This window comes from Coregonus lavaretus, assembly GCF_964263955.1.
Source record: "Coregonus lavaretus genome assembly, chromosome: 4".
NCBI classification, from domain to species: domain Eukaryota; kingdom Metazoa; phylum Chordata; class Actinopteri; order Salmoniformes; family Salmonidae; genus Coregonus; species Coregonus lavaretus.
In genome coordinates this window covers 28,984,214-29,002,338 of record NC_139991.1, presented here as the reverse complement: position 1 = coordinate 29,002,338, position 18,125 = coordinate 28,984,214, and the positions used below count along the sequence as shown (strand labels likewise).

At 42.6% G+C, this 18,125-nt stretch overlaps 2 protein-coding genes across 2 annotated transcripts in view; both read right to left on the bottom strand.

The window, feature by feature from the left end:
• LOC311127307 (chondroitin sulfate N-acetylgalactosaminyltransferase 1-like) overlaps positions 1 to 8,940 on the bottom strand; it is a 38,783-nt gene extending 29,843 nt beyond the window's left edge. Inside the window, exon 1 of the mRNA XM_084159118.1 lies at positions 8,660 to 8,940. The gene's annotated coding sequence lies outside the window, so the exon portion shown is untranslated. The remainder of the gene's footprint in view (positions 1 to 8,659) is intronic.
• A 5,379-nt stretch (positions 8,941 to 14,319) lies between these two features.
• Positions 14,320 to 15,854, bottom strand: LOC311128109 (nucleoredoxin-like protein 2). Its single transcript, XM_084160081.1, has 2 exons — positions 15,349 to 15,854; positions 14,320 to 14,774 (listed from the first exon to the last, which is right to left on the bottom strand). Exons 1-2 carry the CDS (start codon positions 15,648 to 15,650, stop codon positions 14,603 to 14,605), a joined length of 474 nt encoding a protein of 157 aa, XP_084016207.1. The 5' UTR covers positions 15,651 to 15,854; the 3' UTR covers positions 14,320 to 14,602.
• Between the last annotated feature and the right edge of the window lie 2,271 nt (positions 15,855 to 18,125).

Genomic DNA, 18,125 nt, shown 5'->3' with positions numbered 1-18,125 from the left:
ACCACATGGCATGCTTCTGACCCTATAAAAACCTCAGTGATCTCTATATTTCTTCTGTTATTTTCCTCTGGGTCACTTCCCTTAGGGAATGTACATAGGCTTTTACAGTGAATCTGTCTGAACTGGTCATGGTAAAAAGGGGATGTTCTACTGTGACATACAGTAAAAGCTCCAGGTGGGGCTGCCGGGCCGCGCCCCTAGTTTCACTGCCTTTCCATAACCCCACCATTAGGTTCATCCCAGTGAGAGAGGAGGAGAGCACACAAAACCAGTCCCAGATGTTATTGGAGAGCAGTCCTGGGTGCACGTTTCGGACCAAGTTTGGGAAATCCTGCTTTAGAGAGAAGGAAAAATTAGAGAGGGGATGGCGGAAAGGGTTAGAGGAAGAAAGAGATAGGGGGAGAGAGAGCTAGAGGTAGAGTGATACATAGAGAGAGAGAAAGAGAGGGAGGGTTAGAGGTAGAGTGATACATAGAGAGGGTTAGAGGTAGAGAAGGGGCTTTTTGATGTCCCTCTGGCCCTCAGGTGATTCTCCCTCCCCTTAATTAGGCTTACTGGTAGCTGGTTTCCTCAGTACCAGGCCCAAGCCGGATCCTACCCTACCCCACCCGCCATCTGGCCCACTCAGCTCTTAAAAACTCCATCTGTTCTGCTACACACTAAACACATCTCTCAGTTACACACTACATCTATCTATCAATCTACATACAAAAGCACACATTGACATACTTACAACAAAGCCACAAAGTATTTAAAAAGGTAGACCTATACCCTATACTTAGTCAACACAAAAGACAACATAACGTTATACCTGGGTATTGAAACATTCACTGTGTACTTTCACATTCTTCCAGATGCTCACAACTTGCCTCCACTAGGCTACGTCTCTATAGGTTCTACAAAAAGTGCAAGTAGTTCTGCATGTGCATTGCTGTGAAAAAGTATTTGCTCCCTTGCTGATTTTCTCTATTTTTGCATATTTTTTTATACTGAATGTTATCAGATCTTCAACCAAAACCTAATATTAGATATAGGAAAGTTTACAAATAACAAAAAAAAATGGATACTTATTTAATTTAATTAACTAAGTTATGCAACACCCAATTCCCCTGTGTGAAAAAGTAATTGCCCATTACACTCAATAACTGGTTGTGCCACCTTTAGCTGCAATGACTGCAACCAAACGCTTCCTGTATTTGTTCATCAGTCTCTAACATCGCAGTGGAGGAATTTTGGCCCACTCTTCCATTCCAAAACTTAAAATGTGTTGCTTTTTAACCATTTTCATGTACACTTGATTGTGTGTTTTGGATCATTGTCTTGCTGCATGACCCAGCTGCACTTCAGCTTCAGCTCACAGACGAATGGCCTGACATTCTCGTGTAGAAAGCTGACTCAAGTTTGCCAAAAAGCACCTGGAAGCACATGGATGATCATCAAGACTCTTGGAAGAATGTTCTATAGACAGATGAGTCAAAAGTATAACTTTATGGATGACATGGGTCCCTTTATGCTTGGCGAAAAGCAAACATTGCATTCCACAGTAAGAACCTTATACCAACAGTCAAGCATGGTGGTGGTAGTGAGATGGTTTGGGGACGCTTTGCTGCCTCAAGACCTGGATGACTTGCCTTAATAGAAGGAACCATGAATTCTGTTCTGTATCAGAGAATTCTACAGGAGAATGTCAGGCCATCCGTCTGTGAGCTGAAGCTGAAGCGCAGCTGGGTCATGCAGCAAGACAATGATCCAAAACACACAATCAAGTCTACATGAAAATGGCTAAAAAGCAACACATTTGAGGTTTTGGAATGGCCTAGTCAGACCTAATCTCAATTGAGATGTTGTGGCAGGACTTGAAAGGAGCAGTTCATACTTGAAAACCCACAAATGTGGCTAAGTTAAAGCAGTTCTGCATGGAAGAGTGGGCCAAAATTCCTCCACAGTGATGTGAGAGACCGTTTGGCTGCAGTCATTGCAGCTAAAGGTGGCACAAACAGTTATTGAGTGTAAGGGGGCAATTACTTTTCACACAGAGGCATTGGGTGTTGCATAACTTTGTTTATGAAATAAATGAAATAAGCATGTAATTGTTGTGTTATTTGTTCACTCAGGTTCCCTTTATCTAATATTAGGTTTTGGTTGAAGATCTGATAACATTCAGTATCAAAAATATGCAAAGGTTGAGAAAATTAGAAAGGGGGCAAATACTTTTCCACAGCACCGTAAGTACTAATCTATATTTGCCTAAAACAAACAATGGTAATCGAACCATAACAACTATAAAATTGCCTTTCATAAAACAATGCACAGATTAGGAAAATTAGAAGGCACATCCGTAGTGCATCACAATAAAAAAGCCACAATGTTTTTAATACTGCACACAATCCATCCCTCTAATTACAACTGTTTAAATAATGTGTGAGAAGGGATAGCTGGGTTTGATTTCAGTGTCTCTGGGCCTCAAACCCCACATCCTGCTGTCTTCTGGTTAAACTAGTGTCTTAAAAAGGTATTTACTTCCTTCCTATGTCCTTCAACCAGACAAGTCTTTTTAGTCTATTAGTGGGTTCTTAGTGTAGCAATGTAATGTTGTTCCTCTAGTCCCCTCAAACTCAACTCTAGACCTTGAAGGAAGTTCCACTGTGTTTTTTCATTGTTCCCGTCTAATTAGGGACCCTCAGTGCCTTTGCACTCACCACCCATGTCCAATGACTGCCTGATAACACATTAACTCATCCAACATGACCATCTAGCCTCAGGTCTAGATCTCATCTGCACAGATGGCATGGCTGTATGACACTCACAAAGACATGCACACAAGGTCGCACGCACGCACACACAAACACCCACACACTTCTTTCCCCTCCGCTTTCCAGCTGCCCGTGAAAAACATGATGGACCGGATTTCTGGCGAATTAAAGCGCAGAATCCAGCGACCTTATCCAAGAAAATGGTGTAAGACTTTGGCCAGCAGAGCCAGCCTCTTATTTGATCCACAAGCTGGAGACCTCTGTCCTCCTGTGTGTGTGTGTGGGGGGGGGGGGGGGGGGGCTGATCTTGGAATAGGATCAGTGAATGGAGCCAGTGTGGATACATGAGGACTTGACTGGTAGCCAGGACTACTGGTGACATAATACAATGAGAGGTGGAGTTAGTAGTTAGTTTATGTGGCCAGGGCAGGTGTGTGTGCTGGGTCGATGAGGACGACTCATCCTCTGATATCTGGTCATTATGGAGACATACAGTATCTCTGTGGAGAACACATTACTACTGAGATATGACATGATCACATCATGAACACGTGATGAATCACCCTGGCTAGATGGACTCATAATGTATATCCCAAATGGCACCCTGTTTCCTATATAGTGCACTACTACCCATTGGGCCCTGGTCAAAAGTAGTGCACTACATAGGGAATACGTTTGGGACTAAGTTTATTAGGTACACCCATCTAGTACCGGGTTGGACACCCCTTTGCCTCCAGAACAGGCTGACTTCTTCGGGGCATGGAAATGTTGCTCAATTGGTAGCAAGGGACCTAACGTGTGCCAGGAAAACATTCCCCACACCATTACACCACCGTCATCAGCCTGTACCATTGACACCAGGCAGGATGGGGCCATGGACTCATGCTGCTTATGCCAAATCCTGACTCTGCCATCAACATGGCGCAACAGGAACTGGGATTCGTCGGACCAAACGATGTGTTTTTTCACTCCTCAATTGTCCAGTGTTGGTGATCACTGGAGACGCGTCTTCTTGTTTTTAGCTGATAGGAGGGGAACCTGTGTGGTCGCCTGCTGCAATAGCCCATCCGTGTCAAGGACCAACGAGTTATGTGTTCCGAGATGCCGTTCTTCACATCACTCTTGTACTGCGCCGTTATTTGCCTATTTGGCATGCCTGTAAGCATTAGTGAGGTTGGGCACTGATGTTGGGCAATTAGGCCTGGCTTGCAGTCGGCGTTCCAATTCATCCCAAAAGTGTCCGATGTGGTTGAGGTCAGGGCTCTGTGCAGGCCAGTCAAGTTCTTCCGCACCGATCTCGACAAACCATTTCTGACTTCGCTTTGTGCACAGGGGCATTGTCATGCTTAAACAGGAAAGGGCCTTCCGCAAACTGTTCCCACAACGTTGGAAGCACAGAATCGTCTAGAATGTCATTGTACGCTGTAGCATTAAGATTTCCCTTCACTGGAATTAAGGGGCCTTGCCCGAACCATGGAAAATAGCCCCAGACCATTATTTCTCCTCCACAAAACTTTACAGTTGGCACTGTGCATTCGGGCAGGTAGCGTTCTCCTGGCATCCGCCAAACCCAGATTCGTACATCGGACTGCCAGATGGTGAAGCGTGATTTATCACTCCAGAGAACACGTTTCCACTGCTCCAGAGTCCAATGGCGGCGAGCTTTACACCACTCCAGCTGACGCTTGGCATTGCGCATGGGGATCATAGGCTTGTGTGCGGTTGCTCGGCCATGGAAACCCATTTCACAAAGCTCCCGACAAACAGTTATTGTGCTGACATTGCTTCCAGGCTCCCGACGAACAGCTCTTGTGCTGACATTGCTTCCGAAGGCAGTTTGGAACTCGGTAGTGAGTGTTGCAACTGAGGACAGACAATTTTTACGCACTACGCGCTTCAGCACTCGGCGGTCCTGTTTTGTGAGCTTGTGTGGCCTACCACTTCGCGGCTGAGTCGTTGTTGCTCCTAGACGTTTCCACTTCACAATAACAGCACTTACAGTTGACCAGGGCAGCTCTAGCAGGGCAGAAATCTGACGAAGTGACTAGTTGGAAAGGTGGCAGTGCACACACTAAATAATTCATAAAAAATACATTTCAATCAATCCCAGTTGTGTTTTTCGTGGTTTAGAAAACACCAGCATCTTTTTTGGACAAATATTTTAGCAATGAGGGACTTTACCCAAACTTTCCTGATTAAAACCAAGCTCCTGAATTATAAGAGAGCAGAATTGCGGCTATAGGCTATAGGAGGTCTGATGTTGTGATGTGGTTTAGCTATGGTGAAACAGAACCCCGGGCCCAACCTAAATACCGACACTCAAGTCTCTCACAATATTCCCAATGAATCTCTTACTGCTAATCTCCCCAATAGTCATCAGAATTTAGCATGACATTAGGCGGGTGGGCTGGCTGGATGAGTGTGTGTGTGTGTGTGTGTGTGTGTGTGTGTGTGTGTGTGTGTGTGTATGTACAGTGCCTTCGGAAAGTATTCAGACCCTTTGACTTTTTCCACATTTTGTTAAGTTACAGCCTTATTCTAAAATTGATTACATTATTATTTTTCCTCATCAATCTACACACAACACCCCATAATGACAAAGCAAAAACAGGTTTTTAGACATTTTTGTAAATGTATTAAAAATACAAAAAACAGAAATACCTTATTTACATAAGTATTCAGACCCTTTGCTATGAGACTCGAAATTGAGCTTAGGTGCATCCTGTTTCCATTGACCTTAAGATGATTCTACAACTTGATTGGAGTCCACCTGTGGTAAATTCAATTGATTGGACATGATTTGGAAAGGCACACACCTGTCTATATAAGGTCCCACAGTTGACAGTGCATGTCAGAGCAAAAAACAAACCATGAAGTCGAAGGAATTGTCTGTAGAGCTCAGAGACAGGATTTTGTCGAGGCACAGAACTGAGGAAGGGTACCAAAACATTTCTGCAGCATTGAAGGTCCCCAAGAACACAGTGGCCTCCATCATTCTTAAATGGAAAAAGTTTGGAATCACCAATACTCTTCTAGAGCTGGCCTCCCAGTCAAACTGAGCAATCGGGGGAGAAGGGCCTTGGTCAGGGAGGTGACCAAGAACCCGATGGTCACTCTGAAAGAGCTCCAGAGTTCCTCTGTGGAGATGGGAGAACCTTCCAGAAAGACAACCATCTCTGCAGCACTCCACCAATCAGACCTTTATGGTAGAGTGGCCAGACGAAAGCTACTCTTCAGTAAAAGGGACATGACAGCCCGCTTGGAGTTTGACAAAAGGCACCTAAGGAACTCTCAGACCATGAGAAACAAGATTCTCTGGTTTGATGAAACCAAGATTGAACTCTTTGGCCTGAATGCCAAGCGTCACGTCTGGAGGAAACCTGGCACCATACCTACGGTGAAGCATGGTGGTGGCAGCATCATGCTGTGGGGATGTTTTTCAGCGGCAGGGACTGGGAGACTGGTCAGGATCGAGGGAAAGATGAACGGAGCAAAGTACACAGAGATCCTTGATGAAAACCTGCTCCAGAGCACTCAGGACCTCAGACTGGGGTGAAGGTTCACCTTCCAACAGGACAACGACCCTAAGCACACAGCCAAGACAATGCAGGAGTGGCTTCGGGACTCTGAAAGTCTCTGAAAGTCTCTGAATGTCCTTGAGTGGCCCAGCCAGAGCCTGGACTTAAACCCGATCAAACATCTCTGGAGAGACCTGAAAATAGCTGTGCAGCGACGCTCCTCATCCAACCTGACAGAGCTTGAGAGGATCTGCAGAGAAGAATGGGAGAAACTCCCCAAATACAGGTGTGCCAAGCTTGTAGCGTCATACCCAAGAAGACTCGAGGCTGTAATCACTGCCAAAGGTGCTTCAACAAAGTACTGAGTAAAGGGTCTGAATACCTATGTAAATGTGATATTTCAGTATATATACAGGGAGGGAAAAAAGTATTTGATCCCCTGCTGATTTTGTACGTTTGCCCACTGACAAAGACATGATCAGTCTATAATTTTAATGGTAGGTTTATTTGAACAGTTAGAGACAGAATAACAACAAAAAAATCCAGAAAAACGCATGTCAAAAATGTTATAAATTGATTTGCATTTTAATGAGGGAAATAAGTATTTGACCCCTCTGCAAAACATGACTTAGTACTTGGTGGCAAAACCCTTGTTGGCAATCACAGAGGTCAGACGTTTCTTCTAGTTGGCCACCAGGGTTGCACACATCTCAGGAGGGATTTTGTCCCACTCCTCTTTGCAGATCTTCTCCAAGTCATTAAGGTTTCGAGGCTGACGTTTGACAACTCGAACCTTCAGCTCCCTCCACAGATTTTCTATGGGATTAAGGTCTGGAGACTGGCTAGGCCACTCCAGGACCTTAATGTGTTTCCCGTGTAGTTCTGGGCTGATTCCTCACCGTTTTCATGATCATTGCAACTCCACGAGGTGAGATCTTGCATGGAGCCCCAGGCTGAGAGAGATTGACAGTTATTTTGTGTTTCTTCCATTTGGGAATAATCGCACCAACTGTTGTCACCTTCTCACCAAGCTGCTTGGCGATGGTCTTGTAGCCCATTCCAGCCTTGTGTAGGTCTACAATCTTGTCCCTGACATCCTTGGAGAGCTCTTTGGTCTTGGTCATGGTGGAGAGTTTGGAATCTGATTGATTGATTGCTTCTGTGGACAGGTGTCTTTTATATAGGTAACAAGCTGAGATTAGGAGCACTCCCTTTAAGAGGGAGCCAGAAATCTTTCTGATTGAGAGGGGGTCAAATACTTATTTCCCTCATTAAAATGCAAATCAATTTATAACATTTTAGACATGCGTTTTTCTGGATTTTGTTGTTGTTATTCTGTCTCTCACTGTTCAAATAAACCTACCATTAAAATTATAGACTGATCATTTCTTTGTCAGTGGGCAAACGTACAAAATCAGCAGGTGATCAAATACTTTTTTCCCTCACTGTATATTTCTAAAAACCTGTTTTCGCTTTGTCATTATGGGGTATTGTGTGTAGAGGAAGAGGGAAAACATAATTTAATCCATTTTAGAATAAGGCTGTAACGTAACAACATGTGGAAATAGTGAAGGGGGCTGAATACTTTCCGAAGGCACTGTATGTGTGTGGGTGCATGCCTGCGCACAAAACAAATTGAAAGCATGACCTCTCCCTGTTCAGTTATTGATTTACACTTCATCTCTCTCTCCCCGTGTGTGTGAGAGAGAGAGAGAGCGAGAGAAAGGGAGAGAGAGCAGGAGGGATGGAGAAAGAGAGAAGTAATAGGTAAAAGGGAACCTGTGCTACCATTGTAGGTTTCTATTCACACGAGAAACGGTAGGAGCGTTGCAACATAATGCCTCTTTAAGTCAGTGCCAGTCTGTCTCTCCCACAGAAGAAATGTGTCATCATGATGTCTATTAACATGAGAGAACCGTGTACACCTCTCCTCTTCACTAAACCCCTTCCATCCTATCCCCAATAGCTTAATGCTGGAGAAGTGAGAGTAATGATACTGTCTCATCTCATTCCAACACTACCCTCTTTCATCTCATAGACACAATCCCATCTCCACTCCATATTCTATTAGTCCATTCTCTTCCCAATATAATCTTGCCCTCCCATAATTTAAACAACAAACATCCCACTATCCTGTCCCAATGAATGAGACACCATTATTCAAGGAGTCTCCTCTCTTTCCACACACACACCAACTAATTTTACAAATTGACTTGAAATGGCTGAACTCACTACTTAAAGGTGAAATAATTTCCTCACCAAATTTTACCCTCAAGTAACCATCAACACCAACTCTCAAACAATATACAACCAATGGCAACGTTTATCCTACTTACCCACAGCATCACAATCTCACGCTTTAGACAGACAAGATGAAACAATAAATACCTTTCAGTTTCATTCATCCATTTCTCTTAATTCCAGCGGAGGGGCTCGCTGAAGCGCACGGTGCGGTAACCAACACCGGACCGGTCTTCGAGCTCCTGAGTCCGTGAACACGAGCTTAAAGTGTGTATGTGTATGTATACTCTGACAGGAACAGGATCCGCGAGCCCACCGGGTTGATTCCTCCGCCTCTCCTCGAGCCACTCACATAAAGGACGTGTTGTTACCTGATTCAGCAAGCCACTAGCACAAGAAACTACTGGCTTTCATACCAGCCTGGTCTCATAGACTAGACGTAACATAGTAAATGTAAACCCGGGACCCCAAATTAGTACGATATGTTAAGTTTGGTATGGTTACATAAAACAGATTGTTACAAAGACAACAAAAAAACGAAAGTAGGTTGGTTGGTCAGAGTGGAGGGGTGGGGCGTATAACCTGAAGGTCTAGCAACCCAAAGGTTGCGAGTTCGAATGTCATCTCAGACAACTTTAGCATTTTAACTAATTAGCAACTTTTCAACTACTTAGTACTTTTTTAGCAATTTCGCATGTTAGCTAACCATTTCCCTATTGTATGTTTTGCAAATTAGTAACATATAATACGAATTGTAATTCATAACATATCAAACGAAATGGTTGATGGACATCCACAAATTAATACATAGGCCTACCATACGAAACGTAACATATCATACTAAAAGGGGTCCCTCGGATTTACTTACAGAATAATACGAAATGCTCTGAGACCAGGTTGTTCATACACAGGCCAGCAAGAAAGTAGTCTTATTTGACTGAATCTCCTAATGTATGCGACATGTGGATCTGGATTCGTCAATGCCCAATTTCAGTTGTGCAACTTGTGCTGTATCTTCTTTGGTCTGGCCCTGAAATAGACTGACAGTTCCATGTGAAGAAATCGGGGAGATGAGAGTTGAGAAACGCCCCTGACACGCATTCTATAAAGCGCTCCACACTCGATTCTGTCCTTTGATCTAAATTAGTATGAACAAGCAGGGGCGGTGTGTTCAATAGGGCGATATGGGCGACGCACTGCCAAACGGGAAAAGGAAGGGATTTTTTTTCTAATCAATTATATCACGGCAACAGTAGTTATCAGTGTTCTAATCTGATCTGACTGCCACTAAATGTCAAATCAGGCTAAAGTCGTGCTTCAAATGGCCCCGCCCGTTTTTGGGGCGATTTCAGTCATGTTGAAAATCGCCCAGAAGTCTGTCATAGACTCCCATGTAAAATCTATTTTTTTCAAATTTCAAAGCTTTCAATACAATCTCTATGGGTGTCTGTGGGCTTGCACTTACGCGCTTTCGTCATACGTGACGTAACCATGAACGTAACTAAGAAAATAGCGGCTAGCAGCGTCTCTGTTGCGACCTGCAGTGTGGCGTTATCTTATGTTTTTAATTTGTACACTTAGTGGCGTTATTTTAGGTTTTTAATTTGTACACTTAGTTTACAAACATTCTGCCAACCATGGATTTCCAGTGGTGGGTTTTGGACTGATCTTGTTGATCGTGTACATACCCGCTACGAACGGACTAAATAATGAAAACGCTGCTGGCAGCGGAATCCAATACAGCTGGGAGACTTGGCTGGATGACAGAGTCCCGGACAGAGAAGTGGAGCCGGCCGGCTTCACCCTGGTCAGAGCGGACCGCGATCTGACACAGTCACAGGGAAAATCGATCCTGGTAAGAGAGTGACTCTGTACCCCCGACATTGAACTGCTTTCTGTGTCACTGCGACCTTACTATCTGCCCCGTGAGTTCCCCCAATTGTTTGTTACCGTTGTGTACTGTTGATAATCACAAGTTTACTGGAGAACTGAGACCAAGTAGAGACTTTGGACAGGGTGGATATGGTATAATAAAGGCAGTTTATTCAGAGGTAAAGATATCTGGAATCGCGTGCACGGACTCGTTCGTCAAACTCTTAGGGAGCTATCTGAAGAGAGCCCCGAAAACATTGTGTGCAGACATTTTATACAATAAATGATGTAGGTTGAATCTAGTAGTTCTGATCTTCTGATTGGTCCTGATGAGTTGGGCGAGGTCCCCTCCACTGTTGCATTGGCTCTGAGTCGGGTTCTCTGTCTTCAAATGTTCAGCCTAAAGAGAGGGGATTTTTGTGTGTGTGTGTGTTTAACAGTGATGATGTGTGTGTGTGTGTGTGTTATCAGTGATGATGTGTGTGTGTGTGTGTGTGTGTGTGTGTGTGTGTGTCCTCAGAGCAAGAACTCGTGAGTTGGAAGAACTGAGAGACCTATGGCGTGGGTGTTGTCCTTGGCCACCTGCTGACAAGGCTGACAAGATAGGACTCTTTTGTCCATTGTTATAGGATAGGAACAGCATTGATTGAAAACAAACGCCCAACACAAAATGGGTCATGCACAAGATTTTAGTCAGACCAAGCTATAACATTATATATTTACTACGACAGTACATTCAACCAAAAGCTAATATAACAAAGGCATCAGAGATTATTTATAATCTGTCACAGAAACTGGAATCCATCTCCCCAGATCAGTCAATAAATGCTTCTGGTATTGACTTATATGCTGCCCCTGTCTTCATGTTGTTGCTGGACATATCTTTTTTAAAATGTGTGTAGGTCACCTAAATCATCAGAAAAATTGCCCCTCCTGAGAATTTTTTCAGGAGCCGCCACTGTGAACAAGTAAAACTGTGGTTGTGAAATATCAAACGTAGGCCTACTGTTCTTGGCTAACATACATGCGGAAATAAATCAAGATCAATTTGATGGATAAAATCCTATTTGGTCCCAACATCAGGTCCATTATTCCGGTAACACGAGTCTCTGTCAGTTGAGAAAAGGAAATACTAAGGTCCTCCTGTTGCAACTCTGTTCTGTTGACATTGCGGTTTAGAAGCAGAGCTCAGCAGCGGTATGAAAACCACAACCGCCGCTACCATACAGTGGTTTATTCATCAGGGCCGTACTCATTACTCACACAATCCCACCGGCTGTGTCTCGAAGCACACTGAGAACAGGTCTCAGAGCAGTGGCTCATTTGAATACTTGGTAAGTCTGGTTCAAGCAGGTCTGAGAACAGCGCAAGTGATAGTGTGCCATGCATTTAAGCAGTATAAACTGGTCAAACAGCCAAAGGGTTTTTAGTTTGCTCTTTGAGCAAAGGTATATATCATGGTTGAATCAAGAAGAGCTAAACAATATTGTATATTGTCAGTTTTGTCAGGCGTCAGAGGGACTCTTTGCCTTATACCTGGTAGCCTATTCCTCCATATTATGAGCAAACTATGGCCTCCGCCAAGAGGTCTAGACCTTTATGGCACAGGTATGAGCTCGCCCAGGCTCGCTACACTCTAAAAAGAAAATGTTCCTGGAGTATCCTTTAGGGGTTCTTCAAATAACCTTTTGGGGTTAAGTTTTGAACTACATTAGGGGTTCAACAAAGGTTCTTCTAAAGATCCTCAAAGTTCTTCGAAGAACCTTAGGTTTTCTTGGCACTGAAAATGGCCCCCAAAAGGTTCTTCCAAGAATCCCATAAGAGGTGGGGTTAATTGAGGAACCTCCTTAGTTGGTGGGGGTTCTTGCAGGAACCTAACTGCCTAACAGAAACATTTAGATTTGAAAGGGCAGCAGGTGCAGGCACTTAACTGAAAAATGTAAAGCTCTCCTCAATGTAAGGAAAGGTTTGTCCCTTATAGTTTTAGTGGCAAAGCAGAATAAAAAATCCAAATATGAGAAACTCCCAGCAGAGCCCCAAGTTCAATGGGTATTTCCTCTCGAGTGTTGATGTTCTCCATATCCATAGCCAGATTGATTTCGCAGTGCATGATGATTGAACAGGTTTCCTGTTATATTCATCAGAGCTGTAAGGAGGGTGAAGTCTGTGAATCCAAAAAAATAGTAATTATACAGATAATTAACAAAACATGCACACAACAGAATTCATACCTTGGTTTATGTGGTGAATGTGAATGAAAATAACTGTTTTGATAATGGTTTTCATACACATACCTTGTCCATAATGTAGAGGCCTATGGGATTTTCATTGAAGAGGTAAGGGAGGAGGATAGTAAATGTGATCTACATAACATATCATATACCAATTGACATACCTTTGTATGCCTCCTCGTCTGTAAACCTGCAGACACAGACACAAAAGTGAGCAGTTCAGTCATCTGCACCCAATACAGCTAGACTTCAACATATTCTTATAGCCTACATAGTCTTACGTCTTTGTTGATTGATATCCATTGAATTGTGTCCATTTTCTGTTTCAGAAAGATTTGCACAAATATGAAAAGGTAGACGGTATCATCATAAAACAATATCAATTTAGATTATACAAGGGACAAACCTTACCTTAAATTGAGGAGATCTTTACATTTTTCAGTTAAGTGCCTGCACCTGCTGTACTTTCAAATCCAAATGTTTCAGTTGGGCAGTTAGGTTCCTGCAAGAACCCCCACCAACTAAGGAGGTTCCTCGATGCACCCCTCCTCCTATGGGGTTCTTGGAAGAACCTTTTTCAGTGCCAAGAACCCTAAGGTTCTTCAAAGAACTTTGAGGATCTTAGAAGAACCCTTGTTGAACCCCTCATTTTTAGAGTGTAGTTCAAGCCTCTTTAAGTGAACAAGGTGTAAAGGTAGCTCTGATCACCTGTTGCCCACCTTGACAAAAAATCTTTAATCAAAACCCAAATAGACATTTTCATGGTCAAGACGCTGACCTAAAGGCACTTCAGTTGAGTAAGGACGGCAAGTTTCTTCCACAGATTCTACATAATTCCCCATTATTGCATAAGTGAATTCACCTGAGGACTGAACGGCCCACTCAGCACTATGTAGGCAGTATTTCAGTCAGAGACCATAATGTAATCGGATGGGAGGAGCAAACGCTATGACTATGCCATTTTGAGAGGTTTGTTTAACACAGAATTCCTCCAATTTGTAAAGCCTCTTACTGCAAAGGGTCAAGTTCAGCTTAACATTTGGTCAAATCCCCCTCAAACTAGTTTCCCTGTTTGACATACTGCAATAGCAACTCTCGCAAAATATTATCTTAAAAGGACATTGTTTACAATAAATGTTCTCACAAAATAAGGTTGAAAAACATACAACCTAGGAGGAAAGAAAGATATAGTGCTGTTTCTAACAATCTAGAGCTGAGGATGTAGCCTCATAAGTGAGTCTATAGCGACATCTTCTGGTATTAAGTGAACTTGCTATAATATCACTGAAATAAAGTGCAACGATATTAGCATTACCTTGTTCGTTTACAGTCATCAAAAGGACATTATTAAATTCATGTACATCAACATGATTTGTTATGATAGAATCTCTGGAGTCTGCTTTGCATGATTACAACAAGGCTCTACGGTAACCTTAAAAACAATCAAATCTACAGAGACTGGGATGTGTGCTGAGTGACTAGACTATCATAATCAACGTTGAGGAGCATGCCAATTTACAAGTAAAACAAAATTATGCTTAAATGCAAAGAGGTGCAAAGGCAATGAGGAGCGAGACTCAGGTGTATTAGCTAAGGTGGAAATACTATCCTATGGGCTTTCCTAGTAGCATACTAATGGCACACTAGGGAATGACAGTGACTTGAATGTTCCATACATAACACAACAACACAAGACTCTGTAAACAGAGAGCAAAGGATTTAATTATTGTGCATTTTAAGTCATATAAAACAAAATATAAAAATAGCCGAACACCTCAAAATATGTATTCTGAAAATATAAGCCACTCATGTCTGTTCATTGTTTCTATTGTAGCTGGTATTATAAAAGCCTATTTAGAAAAAAAGCCCCATTGTTGTTGTTGTAGTGCAGAAGTTTAGTATTGACAGTATTGCTAGAAAATAATAGTTTTTATGGGTCAGGAGCAGGAAGGTGCTCTATAATGTAGAATGATGTACTCTAGAATGTCTACAAAGCTTTAAAGTTCTGGAACACTTCAGCCACCTCCAACCAGCTCCTGAAGCAGGCTAGGCCCTGGTTCCGGATCTGTTTCCTTCCCTTGTCTGTGATCACGTCTCCATTCTCCTTCACAATCACCAGCTTAGGGACCGCTGTGATATTGAATCTCTTCTTTAAGTCACTGAAGGGGAAGTGGAAGAGCACAGGGCATAACCATGACTTTTTCACTATATGGCTTATACCAGACAAAGGTTCACTTTTTATGAAGGCACAAAGGATTGTGTCATTCCGGAAACCAATTATTGGCGGGATGGCTGGTAGGTTAGCTACACACATTGCTCATAATTGACAGGCCGATTATCAATGAAATGGGTGAACATAACATTCAGACTATCAGAACACACGTTGTACAACACAAAATACAGGTCCCAATCTAGCAGAGGAATACAGTAAACTCCCTTGCTGAGCTCCAATCACTTGTCTCATCAGGCAGGTAGAGACATTGCCCTATTTTTAAACCTAATCCCTCAAAGGGTGACCCATAAACCTCTTACAAAGGCTGTTGCTTACAATCGCTGTACTATGGCTAGACATTTACATTACATTTACATCATTTAGCAGACAGTGGAGGAAAGCATATAGTCCTAAGATCAGTTCAACCATGTTTTTGCAGAAATGTTTGTCACTACTATCTCTTTACAATAACTCAAATGGTAATAGGCTACATGAAAGATGAGACAGTCATAAGAACTTACTGTTTGTATTGATCCGTCCAAGGCAGGGCCAGCCAATCTCCGTGCATGTCATGATAATACTCCATCATATCATCATTCGACTTGTCAGAAGATATGAAAACGATTTCTAACTGTGCAGGTGGTTCGCTCTCCTCGACAAGTTCCGTGTAAAAATCGCATAGAATAGGGGTGAAATCTCGACAAGGCGGGCACCAGCCGGCAGAAAAATATATTCCCACTACTTTATTCATGAGAGCTTCTTCTGGGTCAATAAGATCCCCTTCTTTATTGAGGAGAGTTTTTCCAACAAATACCTCCACCATCGTCGGGTCAGACAACACGCGCAACAATAACGAAATACGCAACTGTAGCCAAAATCAGTTCAGGCCGGTCACCGTTGTAGCTTTGCTCGCCGTGAACCGTTACTTTGGTCCAAGGGCAACACTGTCATCATTTTCAGTGTTCAATCACTATTTGAATCCCTTTAATACCTGTCATAACAAACCCTACCCACTGCTGTGTGGAGCTTGTTGCTGTTGTTTAGCTAAAAAAAAAAAAAAAGCCCATTTGATTGACATCTTGCGAGGCCAATCAGTGTCCTCTTCTGCTTCTTCGTCTTCAATTAGGTTTAACGGCGGTTGGCATCCAATTTGTTGCATTACCGCCACCTACCAGACTGGAGTACAACTCCCTTATATTTTGCTTGAAAATTAAAATCAAATAAAGAAATAAATCTAACACTACACTCACAAATTCAAAATTATTATTAATAATTAACACCACCCTTCTCCACTATTTACATATATTCATTCCTACATCATGCCCTCAACCTGAAATGATGGGACATCACCACTTAACACTCCCTGTAACTCTTCTGATGTCAAGTCTCGCACACCCAAATACCTCTCTGCAGCTGCCACCACAACCTCAATTTTCTTTGACTTCCATCCCTGCAGTACAATTAATAACCATTGCTATAAACGCTAAAAATCCAATCTTACTGAAACTTATATCACTTGTTGGCCTATCCCTCTGTTCTGGTACATATCTACCACTCCCCACCCCTTGACCCCTCTTCCTCTACTTTCTTCACTGCCTCAACATATGACAACTTCTTCACTACTCTTACCCTGGAAACCTCAACCTGTTTCTCTCGCACAGGACATTTCTGATCCCCAGCCCCATGGCCACACCCACAATTAGCACATACCACTACTTTCCCCAATGCTACACATTCCTTTGTCTCATGCCCTTCTGCACACTTATCACACCTTGGAACCTCTCTCCTACATACTGCTGCCACATGACCATAAGTTTGACACCTGTAACATTGTAATGTATTCGGCACATAAGCTCGTACAGGATAACTTATATATCCTAACTTCACTTTGTCAGGCAAAGACTCAACTTCAAAACTCAAAAGAACAGACAATGACTGTTCTGTTTCCCCACTCTCGCCACCCTGTTTGCGTTGCACCAAACGACGAGCATCACAAACACCGGGAATCTTCCCCTTCAGTTGGTCCACTTTTACATTTACTGCTACCCCAGTAAACACTCCTTTCAATGGCACCCTTTTCTTGAGAGCGAAACAATTAACAATTCTTTCCCCCATTTGTTTAACTCTGAGCGCCTTCTCCCTCTGCCCAACAGAAACACAAACAATTATCACTAGACCACTTCTGGTTACCCTCACCGATTCCACTATACCCAACGCTTTTTTCACCCATCTTGAAACCACAAATGGATCAGCCAAAAGGCAAGGGTCCACTTTTTCCAAAAACTTCACTCCTACTGTCACAGACTCATCTTTATCCTGACCCTCTGTGCAAGCCTCTGGCTCTGAGTACTTCACCACACGTAACACCTCCGATACTTCACCCTCATTCACTTCCATTTCTCCTCCTGTCTTCAGCTCACTTTACTTACATTTCCTACCATTCTTCTTCACCAAACCTTCTCCCTTTTTCCCGCCATTTCTTCCAGACTCAAGCTCACAATCTTCCTCCCTCTCTCTCTTAGACCTCCTCTGCCTCTTTTTTCTTCCATTCCTCCTCCGTCATCCAAGTATACATCTCCTTATCCCACAGCTGTCTGTTAGACATCGTTTTTCCTCCACAGGACTACGGATACTCCGGACATCTCTTTTTCCTGAAGTCCGCCGGACTTCGTCGCTGCTTTGAACCAATAACAATCACTGATTTCGTCTTCTTTGCTGGAAATCCTCTGCTTGTTCTTCTGAGTTTCCTGTATCATCAGTGTCCTCAGTCCTCTACAGAACTATTTAAAGGTACAATCAGTAATATTTACACAATACAAATAGCCTCATGACTATTACATATTATCTATTAGAGTATGAAGGGAGTAAACTTATATAAGATAAATACCAAAGTCTGGCATCCCTAAAAGGAGAGAAACCACAAAGAGAGAAACCAACATACAACTTCACATAAAGTTTTAATTTTTTCAAATGTTATATGGATACTAATTATAAAAAGTACATGTTTTTAAATGTGTGCACACCTCTAAATGCAAATTAAATTAACTATCTACATTCTTCAGAACAATAAAAGATGACACGGTCAAATAGAAGCCAAGTAGACAACAACGAACATGAAGAATCAACTATACAGTACATGTATCTGCAACCATCCAATTGCACTGTATTTTACAAAGTTATTAAAGAGCAACATCATCTAAAAGGGGCCATATAAATCATATAGTTTCTTTTTTTTTTTTAAACACAATTAAGTGTAAGTGAAAACCCTAATTATACTTTCTGAACAAAAATATAAACT